The sequence below is a fragment of the Thalia democratica genome, chromosome 5 (assembly GCF_965202585.1).
Source record: "Thalia democratica chromosome 5, ktThaDemo2.hap1.1, whole genome shotgun sequence".
Taxonomy (NCBI): Eukaryota; Metazoa; Chordata; class Thaliacea; order Salpida; family Salpidae; genus Thalia; species Thalia democratica.
In genome coordinates, this window is record NC_139169.1 from 42,717,482 (window position 1) to 42,734,490 (window position 17,009).

The 17,009-nt window shown below is 27.9% G+C and overlaps 1 protein-coding gene across 2 annotated transcripts; it reads left to right on the plus strand.

The window, feature by feature from the left end:
- The first annotated feature begins 2,650 nt into the window (after positions 1-2,650).
- LOC145835502 (uncharacterized) lies at positions 2,651-9,237 on the plus strand. 2 transcript variants are annotated; one of them, XM_082943136.1, is made up of 9 exons: positions 2,651-2,766; positions 3,806-3,928; positions 4,421-4,577; positions 4,716-4,958; positions 5,019-5,252; positions 5,587-5,705; positions 5,891-6,098; positions 6,515-6,690; positions 8,526-9,237. In XM_082943136.1, exons 1-9 carry the CDS (start codon positions 2,672-2,674, stop codon positions 8,788-8,790), a joined length of 1,620 nt encoding a protein of 539 aa, XP_082799262.1. In that variant the 5' UTR covers positions 2,651-2,671; the 3' UTR covers positions 8,791-9,237. The 2 variants fall into 2 exon arrangements, with proteins under 2 accessions (XP_082799262.1, XP_082799261.1); XM_082943135.1 differs by lacking the exon at positions 2,651-2,766 and having other exon boundaries at positions 3,141-3,928.
- The last annotated feature ends 7,772 nt before the right edge of the window (positions 9,238-17,009 follow it).

Sequence of the window (17,009 nt, forward strand, 5' to 3'; positions counted from 1 at the left end):
ACATATTTTTTAATGGTCTTATTTATTTGATAAAAGGGAAATTCGTCGATAGCTTACGGGTAGTATTGTTTAACTTGCTTTTAATATTTAGTATTTCAGCTAGTTTTAAAAAAATTAGATTTTTATTAAATGCCTAGTTAATTATTTCACGAATAACTAGAACTATATAATAGTTTATATTATTTGAAGTTTAGAAAATTTTTTATCAACACCATAAACTTTATCTGAACTTAAAGTTTTTATCGTAATTATTGTTTCATTTTTATGTACATCTAACCAGACTAAACTGTTATGGTAGTATGTTGGGCAGTTGATTAAACTGCTTATATAGCTATCCTATTTTGAATAAGTCTGTTTTCCAATATATGCAACATTTAGATTAGAATGTTGTCACTTTTTTTAAAGGATGAATAAACAAAATCCATTTGTTTTAAGTTTGTGGAGAGGTAATGTAGAAAAAACTGTTTTTAATATAACTTGTTTTAGAACATACAATGAATTTTGATATACATTTGTTATTATGCAGTTATTATAGTTAATAAAGAAACTATATAAACTTTTATTATATTCTATTAAACTTGTATTAATCTTTGTACAAAAAAATAGTTAAAATCAAACTATATATCATAGAACACGATAAAGAAATCGAAGTTCAAAAATATTTTAAAGGACAACTTATATACTTTAAACTTAAGGAATAGGTTAGCAAACAATAATAAAAATACATAAATGGTAGAAGTTTAAAACTTCTAAAAAGTTCGACATAAAAGTATTGAGAATTTTGTACAATTATTCATGGGAACGGGTCTAAATTGCACGAAGCCAAATTTGCATGACAGCACAAAATTGCACGAGGGAACAAAGTTGCACGAAGACGATTTTGCACCAAGGGTCAATTTCGCACGAGTTGCATTTTTGCACGAGAGCAAAAAAATAAAATTAAAAATAAACAGATAAACAGAATTAAAAAATAATTTAATTGAAAAAAAAAAAGAAATTACTGATCGAGGGTAAGGGTAAGGGGTAACAGTCAAAGTAAACATAAAAATAAGAAAACAACTAATAAAAATTATAATTAAAAAAATAAAATAATACTTAAAAAAGAAAACTCCCGACCGAGGGTAAGGGTTAGGGGTAACAGTGAAAGTAAAAAAAAATATTTAAAAACAAGATTTAATGAAAAATAAAAAAAATGATTTAAAAAAAAATAACTTACCGACCGAGAGTAAGGGTTAGGGGTAACATTGATATTAAAAATTAAAAATATTAGAAAAAAAAATATATTAATCCCGTACAAAATTGTCTGCTCGTGCAAAAGTGTCTTCGTGCAAAAGTGACCCTTCGTGCAAAAGTATCTTCGTGCAATTTTATCCCCTCGTGCAAAAGTATCTTCGTGAAATTTTGTGCCTTCGTGCAATTTTGTCCCCTCGTGTAATTTTTTACGCTCGTGCAATTTAGACAGCTACCCATTATTCATTATACTATGTTTTTTTCTTGGTAGTTACTAGATATATTAAGTGTGTTCGCAGGTATACTTACTACTTTACTGTTAAGAACATAATTGTTAACATAAGTCATTGTTTTTCAACTTAAGCTGTTTAAAAACTTATTATTTATACTGGAACATAAAATGTTACTGAATTGTTTCTATATAAGTATGATATTTTTAAATAATTAAAAAAAATAAAACTTACTTTTATTCTGAAACGCTTTTACGACTATTACCTAACACTAAAAATATTTCCAAGTCTTTTGTAAAAAGCGACGAATTCAACATGTCAGTCGTTACTGACATAAAATTGTATATAAATTATAAATTGTATATAAATATAAAAATTGTAAAGTAACATTCTAAAAATAAACCTGTTAATTATTTTGTTACAGTTTTTTTATAGGTTTAAAGAAAACTATATTATAAAAAAGGTTTTGAAATTGTTAAATAAAAACAAAGATTAATAATAAAACAACTCTTAAAAGACAAAGTTGTCTTCCAAATGAATTTTATAAGTGTTTATAAAAATGTTTTGTTATGTTATTAGCTTGAAGGAAAAATACTTTTAAATTTAATACCGTTCTTTGTAGTGCTATTTTAGTTTTCAATTTTAAAATAGTTTTATATTATCTTAATATTTATTTAATTAAAATCTACAGTACCAGTACTTAGCAGCTAAATAATTTTGAAAAAGTTAAGCATCACAAAAAATCTCAAGTCATACATAAATTTATAGCATGTTTGTGCTTTTTTTATAGTTTGATTTATACTGTGAAATTATTATTTTTGTAAAACTACTTTTAAAGGTATAGTGATAAGACTTATGTTTTATTTGTAACAAATAAAAAATTGCTTTCTTTTTTTTTGTATGGTTGATATTTTTTGGTTTACAATCCACTCGAGTTTTAAGAATTATTGAAAAAACTTGTGTACAACAACTAATTTTATAGAAAAATTCTATAGAAACTTATTAACGATACCAGTAATAACGAACATGGTTTATCATTGTTTAAAACTTGATTTGAACAAAAGCCGCCAACTAAAACAAAACGCCCCTAAAAAGTTTCAAGTGCTTATTAAGTGGATTGTAGATTTTTTATTAATTTGGTAATTTTACTTCTGAATAATTGAAAAAAATTGTATACGTTTTAAACGACAAAAAAAACCTCAAACTACTTAATGGCTGCAAACGAACTGTTTTCGCAAAGGCTGTCAAAACATAAAAACAACTTGAGCTTGCCAATGGATACAAATGATTTTCAATTAAAAAGAAGGTAAGTAATTTTTTTTTTTGAAAATGTTAAAAATTTAGACGATTGTATGTAAAAATATTTTATTTATTTATATGGTTGTACTTAAATTTAATAAAAGTAATGTCAGAGTAGTTTAAAATATTTATTAAATTGCCAGACTTTAATCGGCCTTTAAGTTGATTAAGTTTTTACTACCCAATATTATCGAATATAAACATTTACAACTAAAAGAAAATACAACTAAAAGAATTTCTAAACCATTTAAAAATTGAAAGCTTGTTTAATTTTAACTTCAACAAAAAGATCAAAGCAAGCAGCAAAAATATCTTTAGTGCCACTTAAAGGCTGTAAGAGATACTTAAAGTATTTAACTTCTTAAGTAGTCAGTAAAAAAAAGGAATAATGAAAGTCATGCAAGTAAGAGCAAAAGTTTAAAAAAAGATTATTTGCTTTCCTATATTTTTATTATTTAAGTAAACTTTAGAAAAGTTCAGGTGTCTTACCCAGATGTTTTATAGATTAGGTTTACCTTTACTGTAAGAAAAAGAGCAGAAAAAAAAAACTTATTTAAATTATCTAAAATGTTTAAAGAGCTAAGGCAGCAGCTGAGTTTCGTTTACACGGAATGCAGCGACGTCACCACGGAGGTGTTTGTGACGTCAAATGAACGTGACGTCAGAAAGAGGCACGAGCTGTGCTTCGCTTCGAGCTTCAACTCCGTGGAGCAGTTCAGGCAGAGATCGCAGACCAGCCAGACCTACCCCCCGCCTCAGGAAAAAACAAAGAAGAGACCCGCGAGGTCGGTGAGGTTCAAGCGGGAAGACAAGTTTGAGCGTTACGTCACAAAAAGCAAACAGAGGCCGAAAAATGACGTTTACATAACAAAGTTGGTTCCATGCGGCTTGCCGTTTGCAGTCGGCGAGTATGAAGAGTATGCTGAAAAGATGGACGCGAAAGATTTCGATTCGTTGCACGGCTGCTGCTTCGAGATTGCTAACGAGGAAGCGGTGAACGATAGCGACTGCTTGTACATATTAAAATCGCCTTATAAAAATCACAGCTCCACGTTGGTTGGGAACATGCACCAGGGATCCTCCTCGAAGGAGATTTCGAATTTAGAGGCGCATCAGACCGAATGCCACACAGTAGGAGATCTCCTCTCGTTTGCTTCAAACACTATGAGGTTTCTTGCATTTTACTATATTAAAATGTATTCAACTTACTAAATAAATCAACTTCGGTAAATTTATTCAAAAATAAGTACGTATAAAATTCTTTTTTTAAACTAACTGATCTAAGTTAATTTAGTTAACATGTCACAGTATGTATGCTTCTTAAATTTTACTACTAAAATTTATTTGCTCTGATAACTGACAATTTTTGCATCGAAACTGCTGTCAGCAGTATTAAGAAAAATATATTTTATTTACAATGCATTTTTATCTCTGCAGCAAAAAGTTGTTTAGTGAACTGTGGCAGTTTTTAATAAAAAAACAGTACTAAATGTTTTCAAGTGTATGCACACATTATAAATGTTAATTGCTTACTGTTTAGTGTTTATTATTTGCTTTACAAGTGTTAAATAGTATGTGTAATTTTCTTTTTAGTTATTTCGTTTTGTAGGCATTTAAAAAAATATTCTTCTTAATATTAAGACTACTTTATAAATTCATAGGTACTTCGACAATCCAGATTTAAGCGATGTAGTCCTATTAGTCGGTGAGAGTAGATATTATTCTCACAAATTCGCTCTTGCCGCTCAGTCCGACGTTTTCAGAGACTTGATGTTGAACAATGAAAATCTAACAAGTGAATGCCCAGATTTTGACAAAGTCTGCATATTTGATACTTATTTTAAAATTAGGTAAAAAATCTGTTATAAAGAAAATCTCAAAAGTAAAATTAATTTACAACAAATATGAACATCATAACTTTTTCAAAAGATTACTAAATTTAACTGTTTTGAAAAGGAGCTCGAACTGGAAGAAACGAAAGAATGCGAGCGGGTCTTCAGCGAGTTCCTGCGCTTCTTCTACTGCGGCAGGATTTCCTTCACCCCGGAAACTGCACTGCCCCTACTGGTGCTAGCGTGCAAGTACCGGGTTCAAGCGCTCAGGTGCGCCTGCGACTCGTACATTTCCAACCTGATCGAAGACGGCGACCTGAAGAACTCGCTGCGGTGGCTCAAGTACGCCACCCGTTACAGTCTCCATGTAAGCTTGCTTGAATTTTTTTTTTCAATCGTTTGCTTTATTCTGTTTGATGTTTAATAGGACCTGACTGACAAGTGCGTGGACGGAGCTTTATCGGACTGCATAACGGACCTGATCGAATCGAACGACTGGATTCTGCTACCGCTGGATTGCGTTGACGCCATACTCACATCGTCGTGTCTGCTGGTTCCCGACGAATATTATTTGTACGAAGCTCTTCAGAGGTGGTTCGTCGTGCAGAGGAAGAATGCAGAAGACGGAGAGGAAGAAATACTGGAAGAAAAAATAAAAAAAGTTATAACAATTTTTAGTTGTTTCGATTTTTCAATAGGTCTTATGAGAGACTGTTTATTTTAAATTCAGTAGCTGTATAAGTTTTAGATATAGATAATAAATTTATACCACAGTTATACTCTTAAACTTTATCTAAACAAAAAAAATTTTCTAGTACACTTTAAATTGCACAAGCATACTTTTACAACGTATAAAAGGTATTTTAACTAAAAAAAAACAAACTCTACAGTGTTTATCATATAGTACTGTTAAGAGCAACAAGTACATTTATAACAAATTTTTTATTTGCTTTAAACTAACAAATTTAAACACTAAAAACTGATCTACAACACAGACACTGAAAAAGATTAGATTTTCTCAAATGACCGGAGCACAGCTTTTAGCGGTAGAAGAAAGTGGGCTCGGCAAAAGTTTTAAAAGTCCACTGAAAACATGTCTTAGTGATGCTTACAGGTAATTTTTAGAAAGTTTTGTTTACAAAAGTTTAAATTGTTTTGTAAAAGTAGGTGAGTTAAGACATTTTAGAAAAAGTTTTGAGAAAAAAAATAATAGAATAAAACCATCTGAAAAAACAAAAGTATAGGAAATGCGGTTGTATTTTTTAATTTGAACACAAAAATCTATACTTTCTTATTAAGGTACCAGATTTTGATAAAAGAAAACGGATGTTTCGAGGAAGAGCTTTACTTGTCACGTGACTACACAAACAAAAACCACTGCACCCAAATAACGTACAACCCGAACAAAGTGAAGAAGAATATAACTTCTTCGTTTTACGACGATGAAAGATGGGAAATACAGCCGAGAAAATACTACGACACTCTCAACATTGTGATAATACTGAAAGTAGGTTTTTGATGCTATGTAAGGATACTGAGTATGTTGTATAAGAAAAATCAGTTTTATCATGTAAATAGAATTGACGGGTAATACTTGAAATTTTAGTTTATTTATATTTAGTATGATTACTATTCTAAATCTAAAATAAAAAGTACTCGAAACACGTATATAACAATAAAGTTATAAAATCAAAGCTGCATAGTAATTAAATTATTATGTAATTTAAGTAACATTAAAAGTTTTTCAAAGTATTACAAATGCATTTTAAAATATCCTTATCCCTTAATAAAAACACTTGACATTCTCTAAAAGTCTAATAAAGTATTGGTATTGTTAAATAAAACAAAGTCAAGCTTGAGTTTTTTAATTTAAATAATCTAACACTGATACACTTCAAGTTTTATTTACACAAAAAACAACAGAAGCCATTGGAAAGTGACATGAAAGTGTATGTTTCAATTATTATATACAAGAAAAACGGGGGAATACAAATGAGACTGAGGAGAAAGGCTTGTGTGTTGAGAGCTTTCGACTCATCAACTATAAGAAGCAACTCACTCGTCGGCGATGTTACCAGTCCAATCAAAAGTGCTAAAAGGTTTCGAATGCAGTTTTGACGTTACACAAAACTTAAACAAAATAAACTTACATATATATACTTTTTTCAAATTTACCCATAGATTCTTTTTTACTTTTAGTGTTGAAAGTGCTTGAATAGTTAAATTAGATAAAAATGAATTAAATAAAAAAAAGTTAACTTAGAACTATAATATGACTAAGCAGTGTTGAAGCTAACATTTTTAACGTTTAGGATTTAACTTCAATACTTTTTTTTAATCAAAATATAAAACATTTTACATAGTTATTTATATTAATCTTGATAAACTTTCAAATAATGTTGATTTTGGTACAACTTTTTACCAACAATGGTTTAAGCATAAACTTAATATAAAATTTAGTGTTTTATGAAAATATTGTGTTTCAGTGTGAATTTAAGTACATGTTCAACATACTTTGTTAAGCTGATCAATTAGGAAATATAAAGTATAACACGACTTGTAACAATACCAGTTTAATTGTTAAATAGCTTTTAAGTACGTACTACAAAAGTAGTGTTTGGCGCAAAATTTGTGTAGTTCAATGTATGAATTTAGATTTAAACTTTCAATACATCATAACAGTAGATAAGAAAAAATTGTAGTTTTCATTAATTTCAAACAAGTATTCTATAAGTTTGTAGGGTGAGCCAATTACATTTTCGGTCCTCCTAGCTACAAGTTTTTAAAACATTCAGTTTAAAATTGCTATTTTTTAATTATAGTGTGTAACCTAATTAATTCTGACACCAAAAAGTCTGAAAAATATATGCAGCTGTATTAGTAGTATTAAATTTGAGAAATAAAGTAGATCTTTAAATTTAAGTTACTATAAAATATACAGTCTTATGTAAAAGAGTAACAAATGTTTTTAATGGGGTAAAGTAGAAAACGCTTGACTGAAATAGCTTTAATTAAAATGTGATACAATTGATCTTAAATGCAAATTTTCTGTATTTAGTTTTAAAAACTATAACAATTTTTACTCTTATGAATACATACACAACAACTTTGCTTAAAGCAAGCGATTTTTTCAGATATGTAGTGGTAGTTAATTTTCACTTAAAATGTATTTTTGGTTTATATTAAAAAATATGTAATAATTAAGCTAAACGACAAAAAAAATTTGAGAAAAGAACAAAGCGATTTTTTGTTTTCTAATATGCTAACTATTTTTGGTAACAATAAAAACTAAAATCATCATAAAAAAAATCGTATCGTGAAAACACTTTTTATTAAACAAAAAAAAAATTAGACGATCATTGTTAAAAGCAAAACTTAATACTTACCGCCTTGAAGCCAGAAACTTTCTCCTAGTAGGGTTAGTAAAACAAACACTAACATGTTAGAGATTCTAGATTCATGTTTTTGAGTTTTGGTATTAAATAAAGGAGTTTTTCGAATCTAATGTTATAAAAAAAGTTTAACTTTCTCTATACTCGTTTTAAATATATCACAAGTACAATGCTTATATCTTATAAAGTAAGTGAAAACTGCATTTTATAGGCAACAAACGAAATTCAAATATTTCTACTTATAAAGTTCAAAAACCTCTATTGAAAACTAATGAAGCTCACAACTATTTTTTTTTTTAAACAATAGTTCGATTTTTTTAGATTGTTTTATACATAATAAAAAATGAACTTTACCACATGACCATCAACAAAAGCATCCGAGACAACCTACGGCCGGTTTCGTGGTGATTCATTTATTAGTAAAAAGTTCATTATTTACTACTGATGGCGCGAAACATCTCAACTTTGTAGATGATGCCCGTAATAAATACTGGTTAAAATTATTCTGAAATGAACTTTTTTCTAATCGAAATAAAACTTAGATCGAACAAACTAACCAACTCGGCACCGGCCAACGTCAAGGACCAGCATCAGGTCTCAAAACCGAGCACCAGTCCCAACACGAGTCCGGGGCACAGGCACCAGAGTCCGCCGTCCAAGCTTCACGGGCCGCACAACGGACAGGAGTACTACGCCATCGACAACATCATATCGGACGCCGACTTCCAGCAAGCGCTCAACCAATCACAGAACAGCGGCAACATCAGGCTCGGTGTCATAATACGAACGTGGAGTGTCAACGAATGATTTTTTTTTAATTGTGGTGTTTCGAGCTTTATTTGTATAAATTTAGTAAAACTCAGTTTAAATAAGTTATCTGCTTGTTTCAAACGTATTATAAGTTGTGTAAAACAATTTTTTAAGCGAAATCATTAAAATACTTGAACCTTTTTAAACACTTGCTATAGTAAAAGTCACTAAAAAAGTTATAAAGTTTGATACAGCATCTTTATTTTTTGTAAATTTTATAAGTTCGTTTTATTTTATAATTATTTAAAAAAAGCTTGTTAATTTGTATATTCGTGCTCCTTTTTCTGTAATAATCTAAGCATAATAAAAATAAAACAAAATAATTTATAATTTATGCAATCAACAGCTTAAAATCAAAAAAAAATTGTTCAACTTAGTTAATAAAACTTCCTTAGTATACACGTGCACTGGATAAAAGTTATTCAAATGCAAGAAAAACTTACAAAAAACAACTCAGTAGAAATTTAGAATGTTATTAGTTAGTATCAGAATCTTATGTACACTTTTAAAAAACTATAAGTTAAATGTTGTAATAATATTCCTAATTTATACTTTGTTTTTTAACTAATTTTTAATGCTATTTTATTAAAGCAATAACTATTTCAAAGCAAAGTACTTTATTGCTTGTTATTATAAACAGTAAACTAATAAACAGATTCTATGTAAACATATGCATTATATTTTTTATTTAAGTTCTATAACTTTGTTTTTATTTTTTATTTTTCATTATGATATTTTTAATTTTTGAGTACAAAACAATTTTATAGAATTAAAAAAGTGTTTATTTAAATACATACATTTGAAAACTAGTTCTTTCTAATTTTTATTGTCCAAATCGTGTACGAAAATAGATATTTTGTAAATGGGTTTGTTTTATTACTTGGAGCCAATTTTTTGAATACATTGTTCATTTAACACAAAAAAAAGCGCATAAACTTTTTGGTCCTAGGACATTGTTGTACATTAAAACATTTCGGTTGTCGAGTCCTTCACCACTTGGATACAGTTTAAGGTCTATTTAAAGACAACTATAATTTATTTAATGTAAGCTCCTAGTTTTACTTTTATAATTGTAATATACTTCATCTTACATTTTAAATATTTATCAAAGTATTTATGATAGACCTGAAAACTTAATGTAAACACAAACAGCTAGTATTTATATGTAAAACGTTTAATTTATCTACTATTTTTAAAACAAATTAAGTTTTATGACTTTCAAATTTTTTTAGAGTTTTTATTTAAGAGTTAAATTGATACAAATATTTTAAGAAACATTTGGTAAATGCAAAATAGTTCGTAGAAATGTAATTTTAATTAAGTTTATCTAGAAATATTTGTAAAGATAAACGACAAAAATTTTTTTTTTTTAAACTTAAATTATGCATACCTTGAACACAAAATATATTCAAATTATATTTTCCTTTGGTTTGTCTACTACTCAAAAAAATTAAAGAAACTTAAGTTATAAAAAAAAACAACAAAAACTGAAATATAATTTACAACATCACATCATATAAAACAAATAATTTAATGTTTTTACATACCATAAACAAGTTCGAAATTTATGTTTTCATTTTTACTAGTTATAATCTTTTAAACTGTCGCTTAAATCTTAGTTTATTTGTAAGTACAAATTACCCTGTTAACTACAGTTATAAATCAAAAAAAAATTATAAGTTTGAAGTATAAAGAAATTGTCTTTGGGCTAATTCTGTTTGAACTTTTTTTCATTATTTTCGTAAAAGGCAAAAGCTATAACATCTTTAATTAAGCAAAACAATTAAAATATAATAGTTTTTAACCATGTAAGACTGCAAATTTTATCAAGTGCTTTCTTTTCCAAAAGTACAAAACTGTTTATGATTATCATCATCAGCCTAAACTAGACAAATCTGTTTCGCTAAGTACTAGACCAGCGATTTTTGACCTGTGGTAAATTTACCCCTTGGTGTAAATTCCCTTGTTTTAGAAAGTATTTTTCTTTATTATAAGTTATGTAAGTTAATTTTTATTAACTATCTTTTTAATGTAAAGTTAGTATTTAACTGTAATTTTTTTTTAAGTTATTTAAACTGTTTGTATTGTATTATTTTTTTTGTTTAATAAGCTTAAAGTTCAAAAAATCCTGTTTTTTTTTCTTCCAAATTAAAAATTATTTAGTACATTAGGGGTAAATTTGGTAATTACCTTCAAAAAAGGAGTAAATTTGGTAATAATCTTCCAAAAAGGGGAAAAACATGAAAAAATGGTTAATAACCGCTTTACTAGACTATCATTTACGAATGATGAAAACTCCTTAAACAAATATTAAAACTATGAAAAGAAATATTTTTTTGGCTCAAGCATATTTTTAAGAGTCTTAAAAGACGTTGAGATCAACCGTCAGTTAAATGCAGTTTTAAACACCTTACTTTTACAAACAGTTGCAAAAACTTTTAAGAAAAATAAATATTTAAACTGTTTGAACAAAATTAATTTTTTAAGTACTCTTAGAACATTTTTTGTTTGAAATAAAAAAATATACAAACTTTATTAAGTTACTATGTTTTATAACATTAGATCAGGGGTCGGCAGGCAGTTGGTGGTCACGGGCCAAATTTCAAGTTTCCAAAGTCTTCGCGGGCCGCAGTTTTAGTTTTAGTGACATTTGAATTTTGGTTTTAGTTTTAGACACACTAGAGAAAAATTTTACTTCTATTCACCTCATTATTTTAAATGACTTTTAACCATACATATATGCCTACTTAAATTAATATTTATTAGAATAGAATTTACATTGACTAATATACTTAAGTGTTAATAAACTATGTACTTACATAAGCACTTAATAAGTTAAACTTAATACTTTTGTAATTTTACTCACAACCTAACTCTCTATAAAAACCTAACTTAAAAGACAATTTATGGGTTACTTTTATACATTTGTTATATTGTCAACCCTTTTTTAATATTTCTAAGAAAATTTACATAAAAAAAAATTTTTGCGTGTTAAATAATTTACACTCATTAAAAAATTCATTAAAACTCAAAAAGTTAACTTAATAAAATTACTAACTGTTTGTATTTCACAAAGCTAAAACAAATTCTTTAACATAATTAGTTCTCGAATACTTTAATAAAATATCTTGTTAGTAATTAGTCTTTTACATGGCTGCCACTTAAAAAGCAAAAATGTCTGAGTAGTATCAAACCAGTCTAAGTTTATTAAAAGTTGAAAAAGCTAATAAATAGTTGTTAGTCAAGCTTTTATACCTAGTTAAATATCATCATTATCAAAAAGTATACAAAGTGTAAGAAAACAGGAAAAAATTACAATTAGTAAACTACACTACAGTCATAAAAACTATTCTGAGAAAATGGAAGATTTCTTTAAAGTGTTTGAATTAAAAGTTTTACACACACCTGAGTTTTCAAGCTTTAAAACAGCATTTTTGTGTAGCTACCCAGTTAAAATAAAGTTCACAACATAAAGAAATAACGAAAGTTATTAACAGTAAATAAATTACATGCCAAAAAAATATATAAGTCAGCTGGAATGGACAATTAAGTATTTTAAACAAATTTAACAAAAGTATAAAACTTTATTAAGTCATTAGCGAAGTAGAAAAACTTATTTTTTATTAAGCATTATAGCAATTTTTTATCTGTAATAAGAATATTGCATTTAAAAATAGTAATTGTAAAACATAAGACGAGCTACAAGAATAAATAACGTTAGCTAGGAGTTATTACAAGAAACGATAAAAAAACAAACCACCAAAGTCAGTTCCAACAAAGCACATGATTATCTTCAGTAACTAAAGAATGATCAGCAAAAATTGTTAAGACAAATTATAAAGTAGCACAATTTATTACTTAAAATGTGATACCGTTTATAATTGAAAACTTTTATAAAGAACTTATGTTGGCGGTAATGAAAAACTTTTGTTTATTTCTTCAATGACAACAAGAAGTCGTGTTTAGGAAATGCATTAAGGTTATAAAGTCGCTAAAACCAAATTAGGACTTTAACCAAACTGTTAACATGAGAGCACTGATAGAAAAACTATTGCTCATCTGAGAATTTGTATTAGAGATGTTTTTACAAACTTTGAAATTTTAGTAGAATTTCTTGGTTAAGTTCCAACGCGAAGCACAACAATCGGTGAAATTTTACAAGTAAAGGTGCAATGAACCAATAAAAAGTTTTTGCAAGTACAATTCCTTCTTTTATTTTTAGTATAAAGTTTAATTTAAGTTAAAAAAATGTCTTAAAAAATAGATCAATATTGAAAAATATTGTTAAGCTACTTTAAAATACCTTTTAATAAAAAAAATACTTATTTGGTAAATTTTTTGTGTCAAATCGAAATTTCGTTATGTACATGTAACAATTGTTAGAAACTCCAGGTTTTTTCAAAAATTCTCAAATTCAAGTTTTTTTCCAGAGTTTTTAAGCATAATTTTTTTAATTCAAAGCTTTTCCGGGATTCATGTTTTTTGGCAACACTGTTTGTTCACACTTAAATGTACACAATAATATAAATTATATTTTTAATTATATCAGCTGCAACACTTAAAATTTAACATATATTATAACTCAAACTAACACTGTGGGTTGAGCAAAACATACATCATAAGTTTAATCTGCCACTCTTTCAAGCAAAAAAGCCAGCCTGAGTTAATAAAAATATTCCTGATATTTTTATATACAAAAAGCAATTCTAGCCAAAAACTTTAAAAATTACTTAGTTGGCCTGAGATTCGAAGTCTTCAAATAGTGATAGTCTGAGTGTGTGGCAATGTTTAGTTGTTTATTTGCTTGAACTTGAAATATTTTGATTAACAATGTACAAACTTCATGAATTTACCATTCCAAAATCTAGTTTATATTAAATAGGTAGCTCCTAAAAACAGCAGTTGTGTGTATTGATATGCAAGGCATAAAAATTAAATTAGTTTGACAAAAAAAAATGTTTGAAAAATAAAAATGTATACCTAATGAAAACTATATTAATTTATCTCATTTATAACACTTTATATGTGTCTGTACAAATTTAGATATCACATATAGAAACAACAATGTTAGAAAATTATGAATAAACTAAACTTAAATTAACTAAAGCAATAAATAAAAATGGTTTAAAATATGAGCATCTTTTAAAGTTGGTGTGCATAGAAATTAATTTAATGTGCAAAGAAAGCTTCTAGATAATTAACAAAAATCAAAATAAACCTAAATTTATATTACTATGTTATTTTAAATGTTTTTACACTAAAATATAATATTTACAAATAAAAAATCTATAAAAGAAATTTAGGTAAAAAAAAAATATTGATAAAGAATATATAAGCTATAATAAAATGACACTTTAGTTAATTACTATGCATTACTTTTGTACAAAATGGAAAACATTTGATTTAGTTTATTTAATATATAGGTATTATATAACTAACTTATTAAATCCAAGCACTCTTTACACTCTTTTTTTAGATAATTACTTGCTGTTGTAAAAAAGAAGTTATTATAAATCTGAGAAAAATATCCTGTTAGAATGCTAATCTGTCATTTTCACATTTTTAAACTAAAGCAGTAATTTCTTCTAACTATATCAAAATGTTATACAGAGACTTAAAACCAAAATTAATCAAATTAAATCGAACTGTCGAAAAAAATTTAACTTGAAGTATATTTTTGCTCAGCGGGCCACATTTACATGCTCGCGGGCCACAAAATTTTCTTTCGCGGGCCGCATTCCATTCAAAAAAATAAAGAGCTTGCGGGCCGCAGTTTTACCCTTCGCGGGCCGCAATTGGCCCGCGGGCCGCAGTTTGCCGACCCCTGCATTAGATGGTGAAATCGGAGAAAAAAAGAGCTTAATAATAAAATTCGAGAAAATAATAAAACTAAACCAACAAAAACTTATTAATTTATAATAGGAACAAATGAGAGTAAAAAAAAAATCAGCAATCAAAATGCTTCAAACACATACTATGACGTAACATTCAAGAAGCATACTTCTTTGTCCATTCCGTGCAAAACCAATGGTCATTTGTCACGGCTATCAAGAACTGTTCCGCTTCTGCAAAAACCAGGGGTAGATCGGGTTGCAATAGGTGAGAAAGGACTGAGTTGACATCAATAAAAAAGCGACCGTGGATACCCAGTTTGTGTTGAGGTTGTCCAGGCTTATCTTGCCCTTGCTGTTGACGCCTGGAGGTCCTTCGATAATGCACTCCCACTCGAACAAACTGTCGCCTTTCAAAGTGACGCTGCACCCCGTTCCCAGGTTCTTCATGTTTTTAACGAACTCTTTCTTCTGTCTGTTTGTCGCAACATCCTTGTCACTGAGGAGCTATTTGCTGATCTTCTGCTTGGCGATTGGAACAGAAGCCAGACTTGAATCTGACTGAGAACTTTTTAAAATATTTAAGAAGTATAAAATAAATTCTACATGATTGTCAGGAACTTGGCCAGCATGAACGAAGTTATTTGCGGTTAATAGGTCGGCACTTATTTTAAGTCGCAACATCAAAGTAATTCGCTTCTGTTGAGACTCGTCATCATCAGTAAACCTAGCCACATTATTTTTCTGCTTGATTGATTTTAAAGTAGAAGAGCTTGAAGGTTTAGTTTTAAAAAACTCCTGGACTTCAAACGCTGTAAACAACATTTTTATGAATAACTTAATTCCTGTGGAATGCTTTATAGATATTGGTTCTTTAAAATCAATATCTTTTTGTGTTTTCAATCAGAAAATTGTTTAAAAAGATTTACATCATGTATAGTTTACTAGTATTAATTATATTAAATAATAGAATTGGTCTCTTGCTTCAGAAGTACAATACTACAAAGTAAAATATTTTTTTTGTAAAAATGCTTATTCTATAATTTTTTCTAACCTGACAGAACCTTTTTTTATTTAATTAGTTTCAGTAGAAAAAGATATTTAAAGCTACGTTAGTCTCTTTATTTTGCTAAATTTGAAGACCATTTTAGGTTTTAAAAAAGCAGTTATAATAAGTTATTGGTATTTTTTTTAGATCTATTAGATCACTAATTTCGGTATAAGTTATGCAAAAATAGAACCGGATCATCTAAGGTGAGCAACAATTTTTTCATTGTATTTATTTAATGAACAAACAACTCTAAAATGATAACAAAACATTTCCTGAATATACAAAAGTAAATTATGAGACATAGAAATATTCGTAATATAAATACTTATACAATTTTTTTTGATGTATACTGTAGCAATTATTGTTCGTGTTTTCTCGAAGCTGTAGAAAATACAAACAAAAAGTTTAACAAAAAAAGGTAAACTTTATAATTGCTCTTTTTTGGAATATAATTACTGAAGTTGTATTAATAAAAAGTGTGTTAATTGATTTATATTAATTTTGCTACCGTTGTTTCAAAATAAACCAATTCTTTTTTATATGTAGTGTTTTAAATATTATTTTACGTTGCTTTCTAAATAAGTACCTTTTTGTACAGTTTTTCATTTTTCTATAATCTATAATAAGGTTAGTCAATTTTTTAAGTTGGTTGACCTGATATAAGGATCCTAATTATGTTGATCCGAGAGATCACTAGTTATAACAGTTTGTGATTAGAGTTATTATGAAATCAACATTTCATTTTATAATCTAAAAGCATGTGAATAAGTTAGGGATTTTTTCAGTAAAAATTAACATTCTCTAAGCTTTCCTAAAACATTTTTTTCCAATTTTCAAAACAACGTTGTTTATTCGAAGGAGTTAGTTTCTTTCAAATGAATACATAAGAAAAGAGAAATTTTCTTTGCTTTTAATTACTGATCTACCGAATCCAAGATTCGGACTCGGATTCGGCCGAATCCTAATTTCAAAATAAGACTCGGATTCGGATTCGGTCGAATCCTAAATTTCAAAATAAGACTCGGATCGGATTCGGCCGAATCCTAACTTCAAAATAAAATTCGGATTCGGACTCAACCGAATCCGAAATTTTGGACTTGGTAGACCACTTTAAACTTTTTGAATTTTACTTAATTGTTTGTCAAAAGTTAAATGAAACGTAAAACTAGCTAATAATTTCACGCTTGAGTGGATAAAAAAAGGGCTTTCTCACTTATAAAAGCATTATCAGTTTTGATTTAGAATTTTGTACACAGTATAAAAATTATGATATATTATTTTTGTTAGACTCTCAATTAAAATTAATTAAATAGTAATCTCAGCTTTTTGAATTA